Source organism: Schistocerca gregaria, chromosome 2, assembly GCF_023897955.1.
Source record: "Schistocerca gregaria isolate iqSchGreg1 chromosome 2, iqSchGreg1.2, whole genome shotgun sequence".
Taxonomy (NCBI): Eukaryota; Metazoa; Arthropoda; class Insecta; order Orthoptera; family Acrididae; genus Schistocerca; species Schistocerca gregaria.
The window spans coordinates 820,356,876-820,376,094 of NC_064921.1; the positions used below are offsets into that span (position 1 = coordinate 820,356,876).

A 19,219-nucleotide genomic window follows, 5' to 3' on the forward strand; every position below is an offset into this window, starting at 1 on the left:
TTTCCCTTCCATTTCCAGAAGATAAAAAGAAGTCGACGCCTGATGTACTCGAACTGAAGGAGCGAATACAGGTAAAGCACTACTTATTTCCATTTTCCTCATACATCGGTGCTTCTGTAATTTTTTAGTTGGAGTCTTAGCTATAGCAACAACGTTATTTATCCCGTGAAGAGCTCTTGTAACCTTACATTGTCAGTATCTTTAAAGACCATCAAATAGCGTGTGACAGTCCAAACATTTTCTTCTCACCTTTACGTAAATATGACGTGTTCAGAATAAAACAGACGTCGCTTTTAGAAATTCTCTGATTTCAATTTACTGATAACCATCAATAATGTCTGTTTGCTGTACATTATTTAGGATAAAGCATAGCAACCAAACTCTTACACTCTCAGCAGGAACCACCGTTTTGAAAATAGCCGCTGCTGTAATAGTGGATGTTATGTAACTGCTCCGTGTGTAGTGCTGCCTGGTTAACACTTGCATGTGACCATTGATAATCGACAAACAATAAATTATTCACCTAACGAAAATTGGAAACTTATTAATAACGAAAATTGTTAGGTGTAATGCTACAAAGGGAGACTTCTAGTAATTGAATCCTGATACTTAGATAATTCAGTGAAAGTTTGGATACCAATATATGCACTGAACGTGCTTTTGAATTTGCTCAGTTTGGCGGTGGACGCTTCTAAAATATTTTTTTTTTTGCTGAAAAACAGAATTCATCTCTGAGCTCCAAACCAAGGCACTCAATACAACATGAAATTGTTTCTGTACTGTAATGAAATTCGCTTACAGCCGATTTTTATTGTTAGTAGCATACCATGAGAGAGTAAGTACAGACCTAAATTTAAAAAAGAAATCGTGGAGCGTTACTGATGCATAGGGAGGATGACAGTCTTCACTTCACGCAGAACTCGCATCATTAACATTTTCAAGATGGTGACAGTTATTGAACTACACGAAGTAAAATCGTCATACCTTCTGAACGGTTTGTGTTAGAACGTTCAAACTACACTGTTGGTCGCGCGGCATGGTGGGAATTAGTATGCGCATATATGCTTTGGTTTAGCGACGAAGCCCACTCATGCGACTCCTTCGTTAATAAGCAAAACTGGCATGTTTGGGGGACTGAGAATCCGCATTTCGCGATCGAGATGTCTCTTCACTCCGAGCGGGTTACTGTATGGTGTGCAGTGTCCAGTCACGGAATAATCGGTGCCATATTCCTTGATGGCACGGTGACTAACGAACAATACGTGAAGGTTTTGGAAGATGATTTCATCCCCATTATCCTAAGTGACCCTGATTTCGACAAAGTGTGGTTCATGCAAGAAGGACACCATCGAAGCAGGAGAGTGTTTGATGTCCTGAAGGAGCACTTTCGTGATGGCTGGGTGTTGTGTGATGTCATTAGGTTAGTTAGGTTTAAGTAGTTCTAAGTTCTAGGGGACTGATGACCTAAGATGTTAAGTCCCATAGTGCGCGATCGAGATGTCTCTTCACTCCGAGCGGGTTACTGTATGGTGTGCAGTGTCCAGTCACGGAATAATCGGTGCCATATTCCTTGATGGCACGGTGACTAACGAACAATACGTGAAGGTTTTGGAAGATGATTTCATCCCCATTATCCTAAGTGACCCTGATTTCGACAAAGTGTGGTTCATGCAAGAAGGACACCATCGAAGCAGGAGAGTGTTTGATGTCCTGAAGGAGCACTTTCGCACTCTGGCTCTGGGGTACCCAGAGGCCACAGGCATGGGCCTCGATTGGTCGTCACATTCTCCGGATCTGAACACACGCGACTCCCTTTTGTGGGGCTACATTAAAGACAAGATGTACAGAAATAACTCTAAAACCATTGCTGAGCTGAAAACAGTCATTCAGGAAGTGCCCGCATCTCGTGGTCGTGCGGTAGCGGTCTCGCTTCCCACGCCTGGGTTCCCGGGTTCGATTACCGGCGGGGTCAAGGATTTTCTCTGCCTCGTGATGGCTGGGTGTTGTGTGATGTCCTTAGGTTAGTTAGGTTTAAGTAGTTCTAAGTTCTAGGGGACTGATGACCTAAGATGTTAAGTCCCATAGTGCTCAGAGCCATTTGAACCATTCAGGAAGTCATCGACAGCATTGATTTTCCGACATTTCAGTGGGTCAAGCAGAGTTTCGCTATTCGTCTGCGCCAACTCATCGTCAGTGGTTGCAGGCATAAAAAAATGGTTCATATGGCTGTGAGCACTATGGGACTTAACAGGTGAGGTCATCAGTCCACTAGAACTTAGAACTACTCAAACCTAACTAACCTAAGGACATCACACTCATTCATGCCCGAGGCAGGATTCGAACCTGCGACCGTAGCTGTTGTGCGGTCCCAGACTGAAGCGCCTAGAACCGCTCGGCCACAACGGCCGGCGACTGCAGGCATATCGAAGGTGTCCTAACCTAGATCCGAACATCTGTAGTGACGTTTACGTGTTGAACAAAGTGTGTGTGCACGCAGTATCTGGTAACCAATTTACGTTGTTTTTTTCATATAGTTCAATAACTGTAACCCTGTAAATATTTACTGATTTAGGCTGTATTGCAGCAAAAAGTAACTTCTTAAGATGCATTAATGCGTAAGAGCGTAGTATTTTTTTCTTTTTTACACCACTCTTGCCTTGGCCTGGTCCTGACTGAATTATGTTGCCAGGTTTATGGCTCAGTAGCACATTCAGCTTTGGAACAGTTGGGCTCAGTCCATCTTTACGTAGTAAGACTAGCCACTGCGTCTTCTGGACCAGTCCTATAGCCAGTCTTCTCCACCCACCCGACAACTTCCTAAAAATCCAGCTTATTTTTGAATACAGGTAACATCGACACCCTGACACTTGCCTCGGGTGAGATTACCAGCTGAAATGTGCCTCAAGACGCTCTGCCGGGAACTCCGCCTTGTCTTGTCCTGTCATAGGTCCTGTCACCAGCTTTCGACGGAGCTGTGGTCTGCATAACGCAATCAGGACGTTAACGACAACATGGACTGAGGTCTACCAAGTTACCTTTAGCAGAGTGAGTGAGAAAGTCTCCTAGGTTGCTTAGCTCAGATGATTTTGTAATGCCGGCCGCGGTGGTCTCGCGGTTCTAGGCGCGCAGTCCGGAACCGTGCGACTGCTACGGTCGCAGGTTCGAATCCTGCCTCGGGCATGGATGTGTGTGATGTCCATAGGTTAGTTAGGTTTAAGTAGTTCTAAGTTCTAGGGGACTAATGACCACAGCAGTTGAGTCCCATAGTGCTCAGAGCCATTTGAACCATTTGATTTTGTAATGGATGCGAGAAGCTGTTGGCTTCGTACGAAGTGAATAAGGGTGAAAACACTTTTTATTTAGTCATCAGTCTTTGATGCGGCTCTCCACGAATTCCTCTCCTGTACCGACATCATCATCTCAGTCACTTGCAGCATATGTCATCAATTACTTGCTGGATGTATTCCAATCTCTGTCTTCCTCTACGGTCTTTACTCTCTACAGCTCCTTCTAGTACCATGGAAGTCATTCCCTGATGTCTTAACATATATCCTATCATCCCATACCTTCTCCTTATCAGTGTTTCCCATATATTCCTTTCCTCGTCAGTTCTGCAGAGAACCTCCTCTTCCTTATCTTACCAGTCGACATAATTTTCGTCATTATTCTGTAGCACCACATCTCAAATGCTTTGATTCTCTTCTGTTCTGGTTTTCCCACGGTTCATGTCTCACTACCATAGAATGCTGTGCTCCAAATGTACATTTTCCTAAAGTCCTGAATCAAAGTAGGGCATAGGTTTTACACTTGTAGACTTCCCTTGGCCAGGAATTCCTTTTTGCCAGTGCCAGTGTGCTTTTGATGTCCTTCTTGCGCAGTTCATCATGCGTATTTTTCTGCCTAGGCAACACAATTCCTTGACATCGTCTACTTCGTGAGCGACAGTTGTCATGCTAAGTTTGTCACTGTTTTCATTTCTACTACTCCTTCTATTTACACACATTCCATATTCTTTATTCATCAGACTTTTCATTACATTCAAAACATCATGTTATTCTTCTTCTCTTTCACTGAGGATAGCAATGTCAGCAGCGAATGTTATAACTGTTGTCCTTTCGCCCTAAATTTCGGTCTAACTGTAGAAAACTTAACGATTCAATTTAAGAACACTTTACTTCCCAAAAGTTCAACCTTATTCGCACAGATGTGTTACAAAGCTTGATATCTTTGCGCATAACTATAACTATACTACTGAACATTAAAATTGCTACACCACGAAGATGACGTGCTACAGATTCGAAATGTAACAATCAGGAAGAAGGAGCTGTGATATGCAACTGATCAGCCTTGCAGAGCATTCCCACAAGGTTGGCGCCGGTGGCGACACCTAGAACGTGCTGACATGAGGAAAGTTTCCAACCGATTTCTCACACACAAACAGCAGTTGACCGGCGTTGCCTGGTGAAACTTTGTTATGATGCCTCGTGTATGGAGATGAAATGCGTACCATCACGTTTCCGACTTTGATAAAGGTCGGGTTGCAGCCTATAGCGATTGCGGTATATCGTATCACGACATTGCTGCTCGCGTTGGTCGAGATCCAATGTCTGTTAGCAGAATATGGAATCGGTGAGTTCAAGAGGGTAATACGGAACGCCGTGCTGGATCCCAACGGCCTCGTATCACTAGCAGTCGAGATGACAGGCATTTTATCCGCATGGCACAGATCGTGCAGCCACGTCTCGATCCCTGAATCAACAGACGGGGACTTTTGCAAGACAACAAACTTCTGCACGAACAGTTCGACGACGTTTGCAACAGAATAGACTATCAACTCGGAGACCATAGCTGCGGTTACCCTTGACTCTGCATGACAGACAGGAGCGCCTGCGATGGTGAACTCAACGACGAACCTGGTTGCACGAATGGCAAAATGTCATTTTTTTGGATGAATCCAAGTTCTGTTTACAGCTTCATGATGGTCGCATCGGTGTTTGGCGACATCGCGGTGAACGCACATAAGAAACGTGTATTCGTCATCGTCATACTGGCGTATCACCCGGCGTGATGGTATGGGGTGCCATTGGTCACACGTTTCGGACACCTCTTGTTCGCATTGACGGCACTTTCAACTGTGGACGTTACATTTCAGATGTGTTACGATCCGTGGCTCTACCCTTAATTCGATCGCTGTGAAACCGTACATTTCAGCAGGATGCTTCACGACCGCATGTTGCAGGTTCTGTGCGTGCCTTTCTGGATACAGAAAATGTTCGACTGCTGCCCTGGCCAGCACATTCTCCAGATCGCTCACCAATTGAAAACGTCTGGTCAATGGTGGCCGACCAACTGGCTCGTCACAATACGCCAGTCACTACTCTTGATGAACTGTGGTATCATGTTGAAGCTGCATGGGCAACTGTACCTGTACACGCCATCCAAGCTCTGTTTGACTCAGTGCCCAGGCGTAGGCGGCCAGAGGTGGTTGTTCTGGGTACTGATTTTTCAGGATATATGCACCCAAATTGCATGAAAATGTAATTACATGTCAGTTCTGGCATAATATATTTGTCCAATGAATACCCGTTTATCATCTGCATTTCTCCTTGGTGTAGCAATTTTAATGGCCAGTAGTGTACTTCACAGATGCATCACAGGAAAAAAAGGACATGTGATTTCTGTATTTTTTTGTCTCCAGTCTTCTGACTGGTTTGATGCGGCAAGCCATGAATTCCTCTCCTGTGCCAGCTTCTTCATCCCAGAGTAAAACTTGCAACCTACGACCTCAATTATTTGCTGGATGTATTCCAGTCTATGCCTTCCTCTACAGTTTTTGCCTTCTGCAGCTTCCTCGAGTATCATGCCGGTCATTTCCTGATGTCTTAATAGTCATCGTGTCACCGTGTCCCTTCTCCTTATCAGTGTTTTCCAATGTTCCTTTCTTCTCCGATTCTGCATATAACCTTCTCATTCCTTACCTTATCAGTCTACCTTATTTCATCATTCGTCTGTTGTCCGCCCCCGATAGCTGAATGGTCAGCGTCACTGATTGTCAATCCTCTGGGCCAGGGTTCGAGTCCCGGGTGGGTCGGGGAATTTTCTCCGCCCAGGGACTGGGTGTTGTGCTGTCCTCATCATCATCCTCATCGACTGCAGGTCGGCGAAGTGGCGTCAAATTGAAAGACCGGCAGCAGGCGAACGGTCTGCCGGCGGGGGACCCTAGCCATGCGATTAAATAAATAAATAGACTCGTCTGTAGAAGCACATCGTAAATGCTTCGTTCCTCTTCTGTTCGGATTTCCCGCAGCCCATATTTCGCTGCCATACAATGCTGTGCTCCAAACGTACTTTCTCAGAAATTTTTTCCTCAAATTAAAGCCAATATTTGATATTAGTAGACTTCTCTTGGCCAGGAATACCCTTTTTGCCATTTCTAGCCTAGTTTTGATGTCATCCTCGCTCCGTCCGTCATTGGTTATTTTGCTGCCTTGGTGGTACAATTCGTTAACTTCATCTACTTCGTGACCATCAATCCTGATATTAAATTTTTCGCTGTTCTCATTTCTGCTACGTCTCATTACCTTCCTCTTTCTTCAAATTATTCTCAATCCATAGTCTGCACTCAACAGGCTGTTCATTCCATTCAGTTTTACTGAGGACAGCTATTCAACAGCGAATCGTATCGTTGATATTCTTCCACCCTGAAGTTTAATTCCACTCTTGAACCTTTCTTTTAGTTCTATCATTGCTTCTTCGATGTACAGATTGAACCGTAGGGTCGAAAGACTACATCCCTGTCTCACACCCTTTTTAATCCGAGCACTTCGTTCTTGGTCGTCCACTCTTATTACTCCCTCTTCGCTCTTGTACATAGTGTATATTGTCCGCCCTTCCCTCTATCTTACCCCTATTTTTCTCAGAATTTCGAACATCCTGCAGCATTTTACACTGTCGAACACTTTTTCCATGTCGACAAATCCTATGAACGTGTTTTGATTTTTCTTTAATCTTGCTTCCATTATCAACCGCAACGTCAGAATTCCCTCTGGGGTGCCTTTACGTTTCTTAAAGCCAACTGATCATCATCTAACCCATACTCAATTTTCTTTTCCATTGTTCTGTACCTTAGTCATGTCAGCAGCTTGGATGCATGAACTGTTAAGCTTATTGTGCGATAATTATCGCACTCGTCAGTTCTTGCAGTCTTTGGAATTGGGTGGATGTTATTTTTCCGAAAGTCAGATGGTATGTCGCCAGACTCATACATTCCACACAACAACGTGAATAGTCGTTTTGTTGCCACTTCCCCCAGTGATTTTAGAAATTTTAGTGGACTGTTATCTACCCATTCTGCCTTATTTGATCTTAAGTCCTCGAAAGCTCTGTTAAATTCTGTTTCTAATACTGGTTCCCCTGTCTCTTCTAAATCAACTCCTGTTCCTTCTTCTGTCACATCATTCCAATCTTCCTCCTCATAGAGGCCTTCAGTGTACTCTTTCCACATATCATCTCTCTCCTTTGCATTTAACAGTGGAATTCCCGAGCACTCTAAAAGCTAACATCCTCTCTTTTGATTTCACCGAAGGTTATTTTGAGTCAGTCCTTCCGACAAAACATTTCTTTTTCGATTTCTTCACATTTTTCATGCAGCCATTTCATCTTGCTTCCCTCCACTTCCCATTTATTTCATTCCTCAGCGACTTGTACTTTTGTATTCTTGAATTTCCCTGAGTATTTTTGTACTTCCTTCTTTCATCGATGAACTGACGTATTTCCTGTGTTACCCACGGCTTATTCGCCGTTACCTTCTTTGTACTTACTTTTTTCTTTCCAACTTCTGTGACTGCCCTTTTTAGAGATGTCCATTCCTCTTCAACTGTACTGCTTACTGAGCTGTTCTTTATTGCTGTATCTATAGCCTTAGAGAACCTCAAGTGTCTCTCGTCATTCCTTAGTGCTTTGTATCTCGCTTCTCTGCGTATTGATCGCTCCTGACTAATTTCTTAAACTTCAGCCTACTCTTCATCACTATTACATTGTGATCTGAGTCTATAGCTGTTCCTGCGTACCCCTTACAGTCCACTATCTGCTTTTGGAATCTCTGTCTGACCACGTTGTAATCTAAATTAAATCTTCCCTAATCACCCTGGGTTCTCCAAGTATACCTCCTTCTTTTCTGATTGTTGAACAGAGTATTCGCTGTTACTTGCCGAAATTTATTATAGAAGTCAATTAGTCTTTCTCCTCTCTCTTTCCTTGTCCCATGCTCATATTCTCCTGTAAAATTTTATTCTACTCCTTCCCACTACAACTGCATTCCAGTCCCCCGTGACTATTGGATTTTCATCTCCCTTTACGTAGTGTATTACCCTTCCAATATCCTCATACACTTCCTCTATCTCTTCGTCTTCAGCTTGCGACGTCAGCATGAATACCTGAACTATCGTTGTCGGTGTTGGTTTGCCTGTCGATTTTGATAAGAATAACCCTGTCACTGAACTGTTCACAGTAACACACTCTCTGCCCTATATTCCTATTCATAACAAATCCTACTCCCGTTATCCCATTTTCTGCTCTTGATATTACGCTGTACTCTTCTGACCAGAAATCCTTGTCTTCTTTCCATTTCACTTCACTTACCCCTACTATACCTAGATTGAGCATTTGCATTTCTCTTTTCAGATTTTCTGGATTCCCTACCACGTTCAAGCTTCTGACATTCCACGCCCCAACTCGTAGAATGTTACCCTTTAGTTGGTTATTCAATCTTTTTCTCATAGTCACCTCCCCCTTTGCAGTCCCCTCCCGGATATCCGAATGGGGGACTATTCCGGATTCTTTCGCCAACAGAGAGATCATTATGACACTTTTTCAATTACAGGCCACATATCCTGTGGATCCACGTTATGTATCTTTAAAGCAATGGTTTACATTGCGTTCTGCATCCTCATGCCACAGATCATTGCTGATTATTCCACCTTTAGCGGAAGTTTCCCACCCCCAGGGACGAGAGACTGCCCTGAACCTCTGTCCGCTCCTCCGCCATCTTTGAAAAGGCCGTTGGCAGAATGAGGGTGACTTCTTACGCCAGAAGTCTTAGGTCCCCACTGCTGATTATTAATAAAATTTTAAGCGGTGGTGGGTTTGGAACCCGGGACTGTGGATGTTTTGATTACTAATCAAAGGCTCTAGCCGTAGACCACAGGTGCATCGCCTTCTGCATACAAGATGGGCAAAAGAACGCGTGAAAAAATTACAGACCAATGTCCCTAAGATCGGTTTGCTGCAGACTTCTTGGACAGATTCTGACTTAGGATATAATAAATTGTCTTGAGATCGAGAACCTTGTCCTTGAATCAACGCGGTTTTAGAACAAATCGCTCGTGCAAAACTGAGCTTACCCTTTTCTCTCGTGATTATCTGTCAACGACCTTGCCGCAATGGTAACAGTAGTTCCCGTCAGTTCGCCGAAGTTAAGCGCTGTTGGGCTGGGCTTGCGGTCTGCCGAGTGCTGCTGGGAAGTAGGGTGCACTCAACCCTCGTGATCCAAACCGAGGAGCTTCTTGATTGAGAAGTATCGGCTTGGGTCTCATTAACTGACATACGGCCTGGAGAGCGGTGTACTGACCACGTGCTTATCCGCATCCATGGACGCCTATGGGCTGAGCATGACACGGCGGCCGGTCGTTACGGTTGAGTCTTCATGACTAGTTCGGGAGGAGTTTAGTTTTAGTTTTACTACGAACTATGGATGAAGGGTAACAGGCAGATTCCATATGCCTTGATTTTCGAATACCATTTGACACGGTGTCCCACTGCAGGTTGCTAACGAGGATACGAGCATATGGAGTAGGTTCCCAGATATGTGAGTGGTTAGAAGACTTCTTAAGTGATAGAACTCAGTATGTTCTCCTCAACCATGGGTGTTCATCAGAGACTAGGATATCTTCAGAAGTGCCCCAGGGAAGCGTGGTAAGGCCGCTATTATTTTCTGCATACATAAATGATCTGACGGACGTGGTGGGCAGCAATTTGAGGTTGTTTGCTGATGACTGGTGTACGGGACGGTGCCGAAGTTTAGTGACTGTAGGAGGGTATATAAAGACTTGTACAAAATTTGTAATTGGTGTGGTGGTTGACATATGTGGAAAAATGTAAATTATTGCTGGTGAGTAGGAAAAACAAACCCGTAACGTTTGGACACATCGTTAGTAGTGGCCTGCTCGACGCAGTTCCATCGTTTAAATATCTGGACGTGACGTTGCAAAGCTATATGAAATGGAACGAGTACGTGAGAATTTGGTTGGGTGGGCGAATGGTCGGGATCATTTTATTGGGAGGATTTTGGGAAAGTGCGATTCATCTGTAAAAGAGACCGCATATAGGACGCTGATGCGAGCTAGAGTACTGCTCGAAGTACTTCGGATTGAAGGAAGGCATCGAAGCAATTCGGAGGCCGGCTGCTAAATTTGTCACCAGTAGATTCGAACAAAACGTAAGTGTTACGGAGATACTTCGGGAACCCACATGCCAATACCTGAGGGAAGGCGACGTTCTTTTCGAGAAACAGTATTGAGAAAATTTAGAGAACCGGCAACTGAAAACGACTGCAAAACGATTCTGCTGCCACCAACATACGTTTTGCATAAGATTCACGAAGACAGGAGAAGTTATGGCTCATACGAAGACTTACAGACAGTCGTTTTCGTCTCGCACTATTCGCGAGTAAACAGGAAAGGAAATGATTGATCTCTCCGCTACGCAGCGTGCGGTAGCTTGCTGTGCATGCATGCACGTCTAGGTGGAGATGTAGGCCTTCCATCAAATCCACATATTGCGTTCAGATTCCTTACTACTCCTAGCTCACGTCGCCGCTTAGTGTTAATGCGAAGAATGGACAACAGAAGAAATATTTAAATTCGATGAAAGAAGAAAGTACAAAAATGTTCAGGGAAATTCAGGAATAAAGGAATATCAGTCACCTAGGAACGAAACAAACAGGAAGTGGGAGGAAGCTAAGGTGGAAAGGCCGGAGCGAGAATGTTAAGAAACCAGAAAAGCAATGGTCGTCCAAATTGAAATCAATCTTCAGTGAAATTTATAAGGCAGGGTGTCAAAAGTAGGAGTCCAATAGGAATTCTAGTGGAAGGCACAGAGGAAAGAGCTGACAGGTGAAAAGTATACACCGAAGGCCTCTTCGAAGGGAGAGGACTTTTCTTGTGATCCCATTGAGGAAAGAATGACAGTCGATGTGTAAACATAGGAGATCCAGTATTAGTGTCAGAGTTTGGGGTGTGGAAGATTTGTGATCAAATAAGGCAGAAAGGATAGACAACATTCGTTCGGAACTTCTGCAATTATTTTGGAAAGTGACAACTAAGCAACTATTAAAGATGTGTAGTTTCTATGAACCTGGAGACGCACCATCAGATTTTCGAAAAGATATCATCCACGAAACTGAGAAGATATAAACGGCTGGAAAGTGTGAGAACTATCTCACAATTAGTTTCATGGAACTAAGTCTAAACTTCTGAAAAGGATATTGTACAGAACAATGCATATGGAAATTGAGGATATCTTAAGTAACGATAAGTTTGGCTTTCGGCACATTAAGCGGAACATAGAGGCAGTTCTGGCTTTCGACTGATAACGGAAGTAAGATACAGGAAAATTATTAATTTTATGGCAACTATACACCACTTTAGAAATACAAGTAAAATATGTACATTGTCTTCCAGACAGTATAACAATAGATCAGTATGGCTAGTGATACCAACAACTGTTCTTTTAAGGACACAGGACCTCGATATTTAACGTGGTGGTAAGATCCTGTGAGACCAAACTGCTGAGGTTATCGGTCCCTAGGCTTGTACATTGCTTAATCTAACTTAAACTAGCCTGCATCTCGTGGTCGTGTGGTAGCGTTCTCGCTTCCCGGCGGGGTCAGGGAATTTCTCAGCCTTGTGATGGCTGGGTGTTGTGTGTGGTCCTTAGGTTACTTACGTTTAAGTAGTTCTAAGTTCTAGGGGACTGATGACCATAGATGTTAAGTCCCATAGTGCTCAGAGCCATTTGAACCATTTTTTTAACTTAAACTAACTTACGCTAAGGACAACACACACACCCATGTCCGAGGGAGGATTTAAAACTCCGACGGGAGTAGCCGCGCGAGCCGTGGCAAGACGCATCGGACCGCGCGACTGCGGCGCTCGGCAGGTATTTAAGGAAAATAAAAGATACATTCATATTCTCCGACCTTGGAAAACGAAAATAAAGACACCTTCATTGAATTTATCGGTCTTGGAAAAGCGCTCGACAATGTAAAATGGTGCAAGATGTTTGATATTCTGAGGAAAAAATGGTATGTTCAAAAATGGTTATAATGGCTCTGAGCACTATGGGACTCAACATCTGAGGTCATCAGTCCCCTAGAACTTAGAACTACTTAAACCTAACTAATCTAAAGACGTCACACACATCCATGCCCGAGGCAGGATTCGAACCTGCGACCGTAGCAGTCGCGCGGTTCCGGACTGAAATGCCTAGAACCGCACGGCCATCGCGGTCGGCTAAATGGTATGTTATAGAGAAACACAGATAATATACAAAATATACTGTAACCAAGAAGAAACAATCAGAAGGGAAGAATAACAACGAAGTGCTAGGATTAAAAATGGTGTAAGACAGGAATGCAACCTTGCGCTCTAGTGAGGCCTTGGCCTGCCTCCGAATTGGACCTGTGACAAGCAAATTACTATGCGCCACATTTTAACTGAGTGCATTTCGTACTATGATAAGCAGGCTGCAGCAAATTTAGTTGAGGATCTACCTTGTATTTCAGTTGATAACGAAATGGGTGTGGTGAAGCTTTCTTAATTTTGTGACGTCCCTGGACTCGGGTCTAAGCTTGTATGCTGGACACTTCAGGGCTCAGCAGAGTGGCTGCCTTAACAGCAGCCATCTTCCGAATATCTGCCGTGTTATTAAAATTATTTTAACTGTTTAACTGCTTTTCCCTGCACTCCAGACCTTTTCCAAGTATGCTTCAATCCCCTGCGAATTTCGAACAGTGTATTTACACTAATGGCCATTAAAATTGCTACACCAAGAAGAAATGCAGATGATAAACGGGTATTCATTCGATTAATATATTATACTAGAACTGACATGTGGTTACATTTTCACGAAATTTGTGTGCATAGATCTTGAGAAATCAGTACCCAGAATAGACACCTCTGGCCGTAACAACGGCCTTGATACGCCCGGGCATTGAGTCAAATAGAGCTTGGATGGCGTGTACAGGTACAGCTGGCTATGCAGCTTCAATACGATACCTCACTTCATCAAGAGTAGTGACTGGCGTATTGTGACAAGCGAGTTGCTCGGCTACCATTGACCAGACGTTTTCAATTGGTGAGAGATCTGGAGCATGTGCTGGCCAGGGCAGCAGTCGAACATTTTCTTTATCCAGAGAGGACCGTACGGCACCTGCAACATGCGGTCGTGCATTAGCCTGCTGAAGTGTAGGGTTTCGCAGGGATCGAATGAAGGGTAGAGCCACGGGTCGTAACACATCTGAAATGTAAAGTCCACTGTTCAAAATGCCGTCAATGGGAAGAAGAGGTGACCGAGAGGTGTAACCAGAGGCACCCCATACCGTCACGCCGGGTGTTACACCAGTATGGTGATGACGAATACACGCTTCCAATGTGCGTTCACCGCAATGTCACCAAACACGGATGCGAACATCATGATGCTGTAAACAGAACCTGGATTCATCCGAAACAATGTCGTTTCGCCATTCGTGCACCCAGGTTCGTCAATGAGTACACCATTGCAGCCGCTTCTGTCTGTGATGCAGCGTCAAGGGTAACCGCAGCCATGGTCTCCCAGCTCATAGTTCATGCTGCTGTAAACGTCTACGAACTGTTCGTGCAGATGGCTGTTGTCTTGCAAACGTCTCCATCTGCTGACTCAGGGATGGAGTCATGGCTTCACGATCCGTTACAGCCATGCGGATAAGATGCCTGTCATCTCGACTGCTAGTGACACGAGACCGTTGGGATGCAGCACGGCTTTCCGTATTACCCTCCTGAACCCACCGATTCCATATTCTGCTAACAGTCATTCGATCTCGACCAATGCGAGCAGCAATGTCGCAATACGATAGACCGCAACAATCTGACCTTTGTCAAGTTCGGAAACGTGATGGTACGCATTTCGCCTCCTTACACGAGGCATCACAACAACGTTTCACCAGGCAACGCCGGTCAACTGCTGTTAGTGTTAGAGAAATCGAATGAAAACTTTCTTCATGACAGCACGTTTAGGTGTCGTCACCGGCGCCAACCTTGAGTGAATGCTCCGAAAAGCTTATCATTTGCATATCACAGCATCTTCTTCCTGTCGGTTAAGTTTCGCGCCTGTAGCACGTCAGCTTCGTGGTTTGGTAATTTTAATGACCAATAGTGTATTATTACTAGCTGAAAGTTATGCAGAGCTCAATTAATGCTTCTCATCTCTGATTCCTACTATAAAGCCCGTAGTGGTACTTTGTACAGTTCAGTGTGCCGTAGTTTTATAGTTGAGAGAGTAATCCTTTGCCTGTGTTTGTGTTCTGGGAAGCGCAGCAGCTGCAGACGGAGGCGGTGGAGCAGCTGGAGCACAAGCTGCAGCAGCTGGTGGAGGAGGCGCTGCGAGTGGCAGAGGTGCCGGCCACGCCGCCCTCGCCGTCCTACCACCTGCTCTACGACGACGCCACGTACCGCAACAGGACGTGAGTACAGGCGGCGGCGCCGCTGCGGCCGATCCTCTTCGTTTTTGGATTCCATTAAAAGCACATACACTGTGGGCGAACGTAAGATAGCCAATGGATTTAGCCGAACGTTGGTCGCCAACGCATTGGCGTTCAAGCTATCATACACTACTGCCCATTAAAATGCTAAACTACGAAGATGACGTGCTAGAGACGCGAAATGTAACGGACGGGAAGAAGATGCAGTGAAATGATTAGCTCTTCAGAGCATTCACACAAGGTTAGCGCCGATGGTGACACCTACAACGTGCTGACATGAGAAAAATTGCAAAACCGATTTCTCATACACAAACAGCTGTTGACCGAACGGATCGTGCAGCCGCGGTCTCGATCCCTGAGGCAACAGATGGGGCGTTCGCTAGACAACAACCATTTGCGCGAACAGTTCGACGACATTTGCAGCAGCATGGACTATCAGCTTGGAAACCGTGGCTGCGGTTACCCTTCACTCTGAATCACAGACAGGAGCGCCTGCGATGGTGTATTCAACAACGAACCTGGGTGCGCGGATGGCAAAACGTCATTTTTTTGGATGAATCCAGGTTCTGTTTACAGCATCATGATGGTCGCATCTGTGTTTGGCGACATCGCGGTGAACGCACATTGGAAGCGTGTATTCGTCATCGACATACTGGCGTATCACCCGGCGTGATGGTATGGGGTGCCACTGGTTACACCTCTCGGTCACCTCTTGTTCGCATTGATGGCACTTTGAACTGTGGACTTTACATTTCAGATGTGTTACGACCTGTGGCTCTACCCTTCATTCGATCCCTGCGAAACCCTACATTTCAGCAGGATAATGTAAGACCGCGAGGTGCAGTTCCTGTACGGACCTTTCTGGTTGCAGAAAATGTTTGACTCCTGAGCTGGTCAGCACATTCTCCAGATCCCTCACGAATTGACTGGTCAATGGTGGCTCGTCACAATAAGCCAGTCACTACTCTTGATGAACTGTGGTATCGTGTTGAATCTCCATGGGCAACTGTACCTGTACACGCCATCCAAGCTCTGTGCGACTCAATGCCCAGACGTTTCAAGGCCGTTATTACGGCCAGAGGTGGTTGTTCGGGGTACTGATTCCCCAGGATCTATGCACATAAATTGCGTGAAAATGTAATCACATGTCAGTTCTAGTACAATATATTTGTCCAATGAATACCCGTTTATCATCTGCATTTCTTCTTGGTGTAGCAGTTTTAATGTCCAGAGTGTACTTATCAAACCAAGGGGTTCGTACCAAGGCATTCGGCCACGTGGAATTGCAGCTGACTGATAATTTGTCGATGCTGCTCCCATTTGGTCATTGTTATAGAGTAGCTTTTTAATACGATCCACCGGCCGATATTACGAGCGGAGAAGATTTAGCAGTAATCGCATGTGCAGCTGTTACTCTACTGGAAGAAGCTGATCGTCTGGAAAACAACTAGAAGACACGACGCATGTGAATGACCTCGCTTTTAAAAAAGCACATAGCTGTGTGGTGGGAAAAAACCGTCTGTCCCTAAAGTTGAATTAGGATATGGGCTATTTCATATTTTTTTTTCGAATGAGAGCTACAGATTTAGAATTGTTATTGAATTGTGTAGTCCTTAAAATTTCCAAGTAAGACTCATCTTTTAGGAGTGCTGCACACGCAGTAAAAAGATGTCCATAAAGCCCTTTAAAGTCAGTACCGCCATTAGATTAGATGGGTAGATCACATAACTAATGAGGAGGTATTGGATAGAATTGGAGAGAAGAGTAGTTTTTGGCACAATATGACAAGAAGAAGGGACCGGTTGGTAGGACATGTTCTGAGGCATCAAGGGATCACAAATTTAGCGGGCAGCGTGGGGGGTAAAAGTCGTAGAGGGAGACCAAGAGATGAATACACTAAGCAGATTCAGAAGGATGTGGCTTGCAGTAGGTACTGGGAGATGAAGAAGCTTGCACAGGATAGAGTAGCATGTAGAGGTGCATCAAACCAGTCTGAGGACTGAAGACCACAATAACAACAACACCACCATTAGACTGTTGTTTATTTACAGTGTTACATTTACACTTACACAATCGTAATTTAGACTTCTAAGTGCCATTATCAAGCGTTTTAAGTGTTAAAAATTGTTTGGGATGACATATTGTCGTATTAAAATACGCTATTAGACACATTGTCTAGGAGTCGATATATCTGGCAGAGCCTACTGCTTTGTTTCATTACTGTGTACACCATCCCAAGCAGTTTATAACACTTAAAACGCTTGATAATGGCACTTTGAAGCCGAAATCATGATTGTGTAAGTGTAAATTTAACACTGTAAATAAACAACAGTCTAATGGCGGAACTGACTTTAGGGAAATGTATTATGACTGTGTCCCCTCATTATCAAAGAAAAGTTATTAAATATCCATAAAGATTCCGCTTTTCTTCACATCGTGCGTATTATTTTCTAACAGCTCACTTATTTCTCTCCAGGCGCCTAATGTTTTCAATTTGTTTTACAATTGCAGTTTGTATGGTTTCCTGAACCTTCCCGTTCACGATAAAACTATCAGTATGAATGTTGTCTCCGTATTCCAATCAGTAAATACATAACCTTTCAAACAGATGTAGAAAATCGCTGCTGCACCAATTATCATTCGACTCGCCGTCTCTACTAAGAGAGTGTTACCGCCAACAGTCCGAACCGCAACCAAGGCCAACCGCTTCGTTAGCTCAGATTTGCCGCCAGTACACACTAAGCAGCTCACGGCCAACGAAGCGGCTGCTCGTCGTTCGTTGGCCTTCGTTTGTCTATCGTGGATCCGCCGTAGGTAAAGCTGTCCGTAAACCCAAGGCTACATTGAACACTATAGTTTTCTACTAAGCACGTTCATGTTGAAGGTGATATGCCATTGCCTCTGTTCGGCCTTTAAACTGAAGTATCCAGCCGTTTTTGAAGAGATATTGAGGTCTGTAGGGGCTTTACTTTCTGTCACACAATTCGAGGCCCTGTCTGTAATTTCTCAAATCCGTAATGTCCATGAATCCAAATGTCTTATACACTGAACAACCAAATAAACTCCCTTATATCGTGTAGGGCCCCCGCGAGCACGCAGAAGTGTCGCAACACGACGTGGGATGCACTCGACTAACGTCTGAAGTACTGCTTTAGGAACTGACACCATGAATCCTGTAGGGCTGTCCATAAATCCGTAAGAGCACCGAGGGATGGGGATCTATTCTGAACAGCACGTTGCAAGGTATCCGACATATGCTCAGTAAAGTTCAGGTCCGGGAAGTTTGGTGGCCAACAGAAGTGTTTAAACTCAAAAGAGTGTTCCTGGGGCCACTCTGTTCAAGCTGGTGGAGGCCCTGTAATGGTGTCGGGCGTGTGCAGTTGGAATGATATGGGACCCCTGATACGTCTATATACAACTCTGACAGGTGAAACATACGTAAGCATTCTGTCTGATCACCTGCATCCATTTATGTCCATTGTGCATTCCGACGGACTTGGGCAATTCCAGCAGGCCAATGCGACACCCCACACGTCCAGAATTGCTACAGAGTGGCTCCAGAAAATCTCTTCTGAGTTTAAACACTTCCACTGGCAGCCAAACTCCTCAGATTTGAACAGTACTGAGCATATCTGAGATGCCTTGCAATGTGCTGTTCCGAAGACATCTCCACCCCCTCGTACTCTAAACGGATTTTTGGACAGCTCTGCATGATTCATGGTGTCAGTTCCCTCCAGCACTACTTCAGGCATTAGTCGAGTCCATGCTACGTCGAGTCGCGGTAGTTAAGCGTGCTCATGGGGGCCCTACGCGATATTAGGCAGGTGTACCACTTTTTTTGGCTCTTCAGTGTAAATGGGTAGTAGTTACCTCATTAATGAATCAGAGGCGATGAACGTGGAATTAGCTACGCTGAAAATCTTACCAAGAGAATATACAGCTCTAAGTAGCTTGATTTTAAGCGGTGATAGCTCAGGCTTGTTCTGTAAAAGAATGTATAAATAAAATTTAAACAATAACGTCCACGTGGCTTATAGTGAAATTTCAGATCGTAAAATTGAACTTATATTAATTTTGAGTACAAAGTAAATTACCCGTAAGCAACGTATATAATATTAATAGATATAAATGTAAATGTCGTGTGAGTAGGGCCTCCGGTCGAGTAGTTCGTTCGCCGGGTGCAAGTCTGTCGAATGGTTCAAATGGCTCTGAGCAGTATGGGACTCAACATCATAGGTCGTAAGTCCCCTAGAACTTAGAACTACTTAAACCTAACTAACCCAAGCACGTCACACACCCCCATGCCCGAGGCAGGATTCGAACCTGCGACCGTAGCAGTCCCGCGGTTCCGGACTGCAGCGCCAGAACCGCAAGGAAACGGCGGCCGGCAAGTCTTTCGATTTGAAGCCACTTCGGAGACTTACG

The 19,219-nt window shown here is 44.7% G+C and overlaps 1 protein-coding gene across 1 annotated transcript in view; it reads left to right on the forward strand.

The window, feature by feature from the left end:
* Nucleotides 1-19,219, forward strand: part of LOC126335155 (sterol O-acyltransferase 2-like) — a 190,044-nt gene that overhangs the window by 11,562 nt on the left and 159,263 nt on the right. Inside the window, exons 2-3 of the mRNA XM_049998128.1 lie at nucleotides 19-71; nucleotides 14,631-14,776. Of these exons, the coding sequence (XP_049854085.1) occupies nucleotides 19-71; nucleotides 14,631-14,776 (199 nt within the window). The remainder of the gene's footprint in view (nucleotides 1-18; nucleotides 72-14,630; nucleotides 14,777-19,219) is intronic.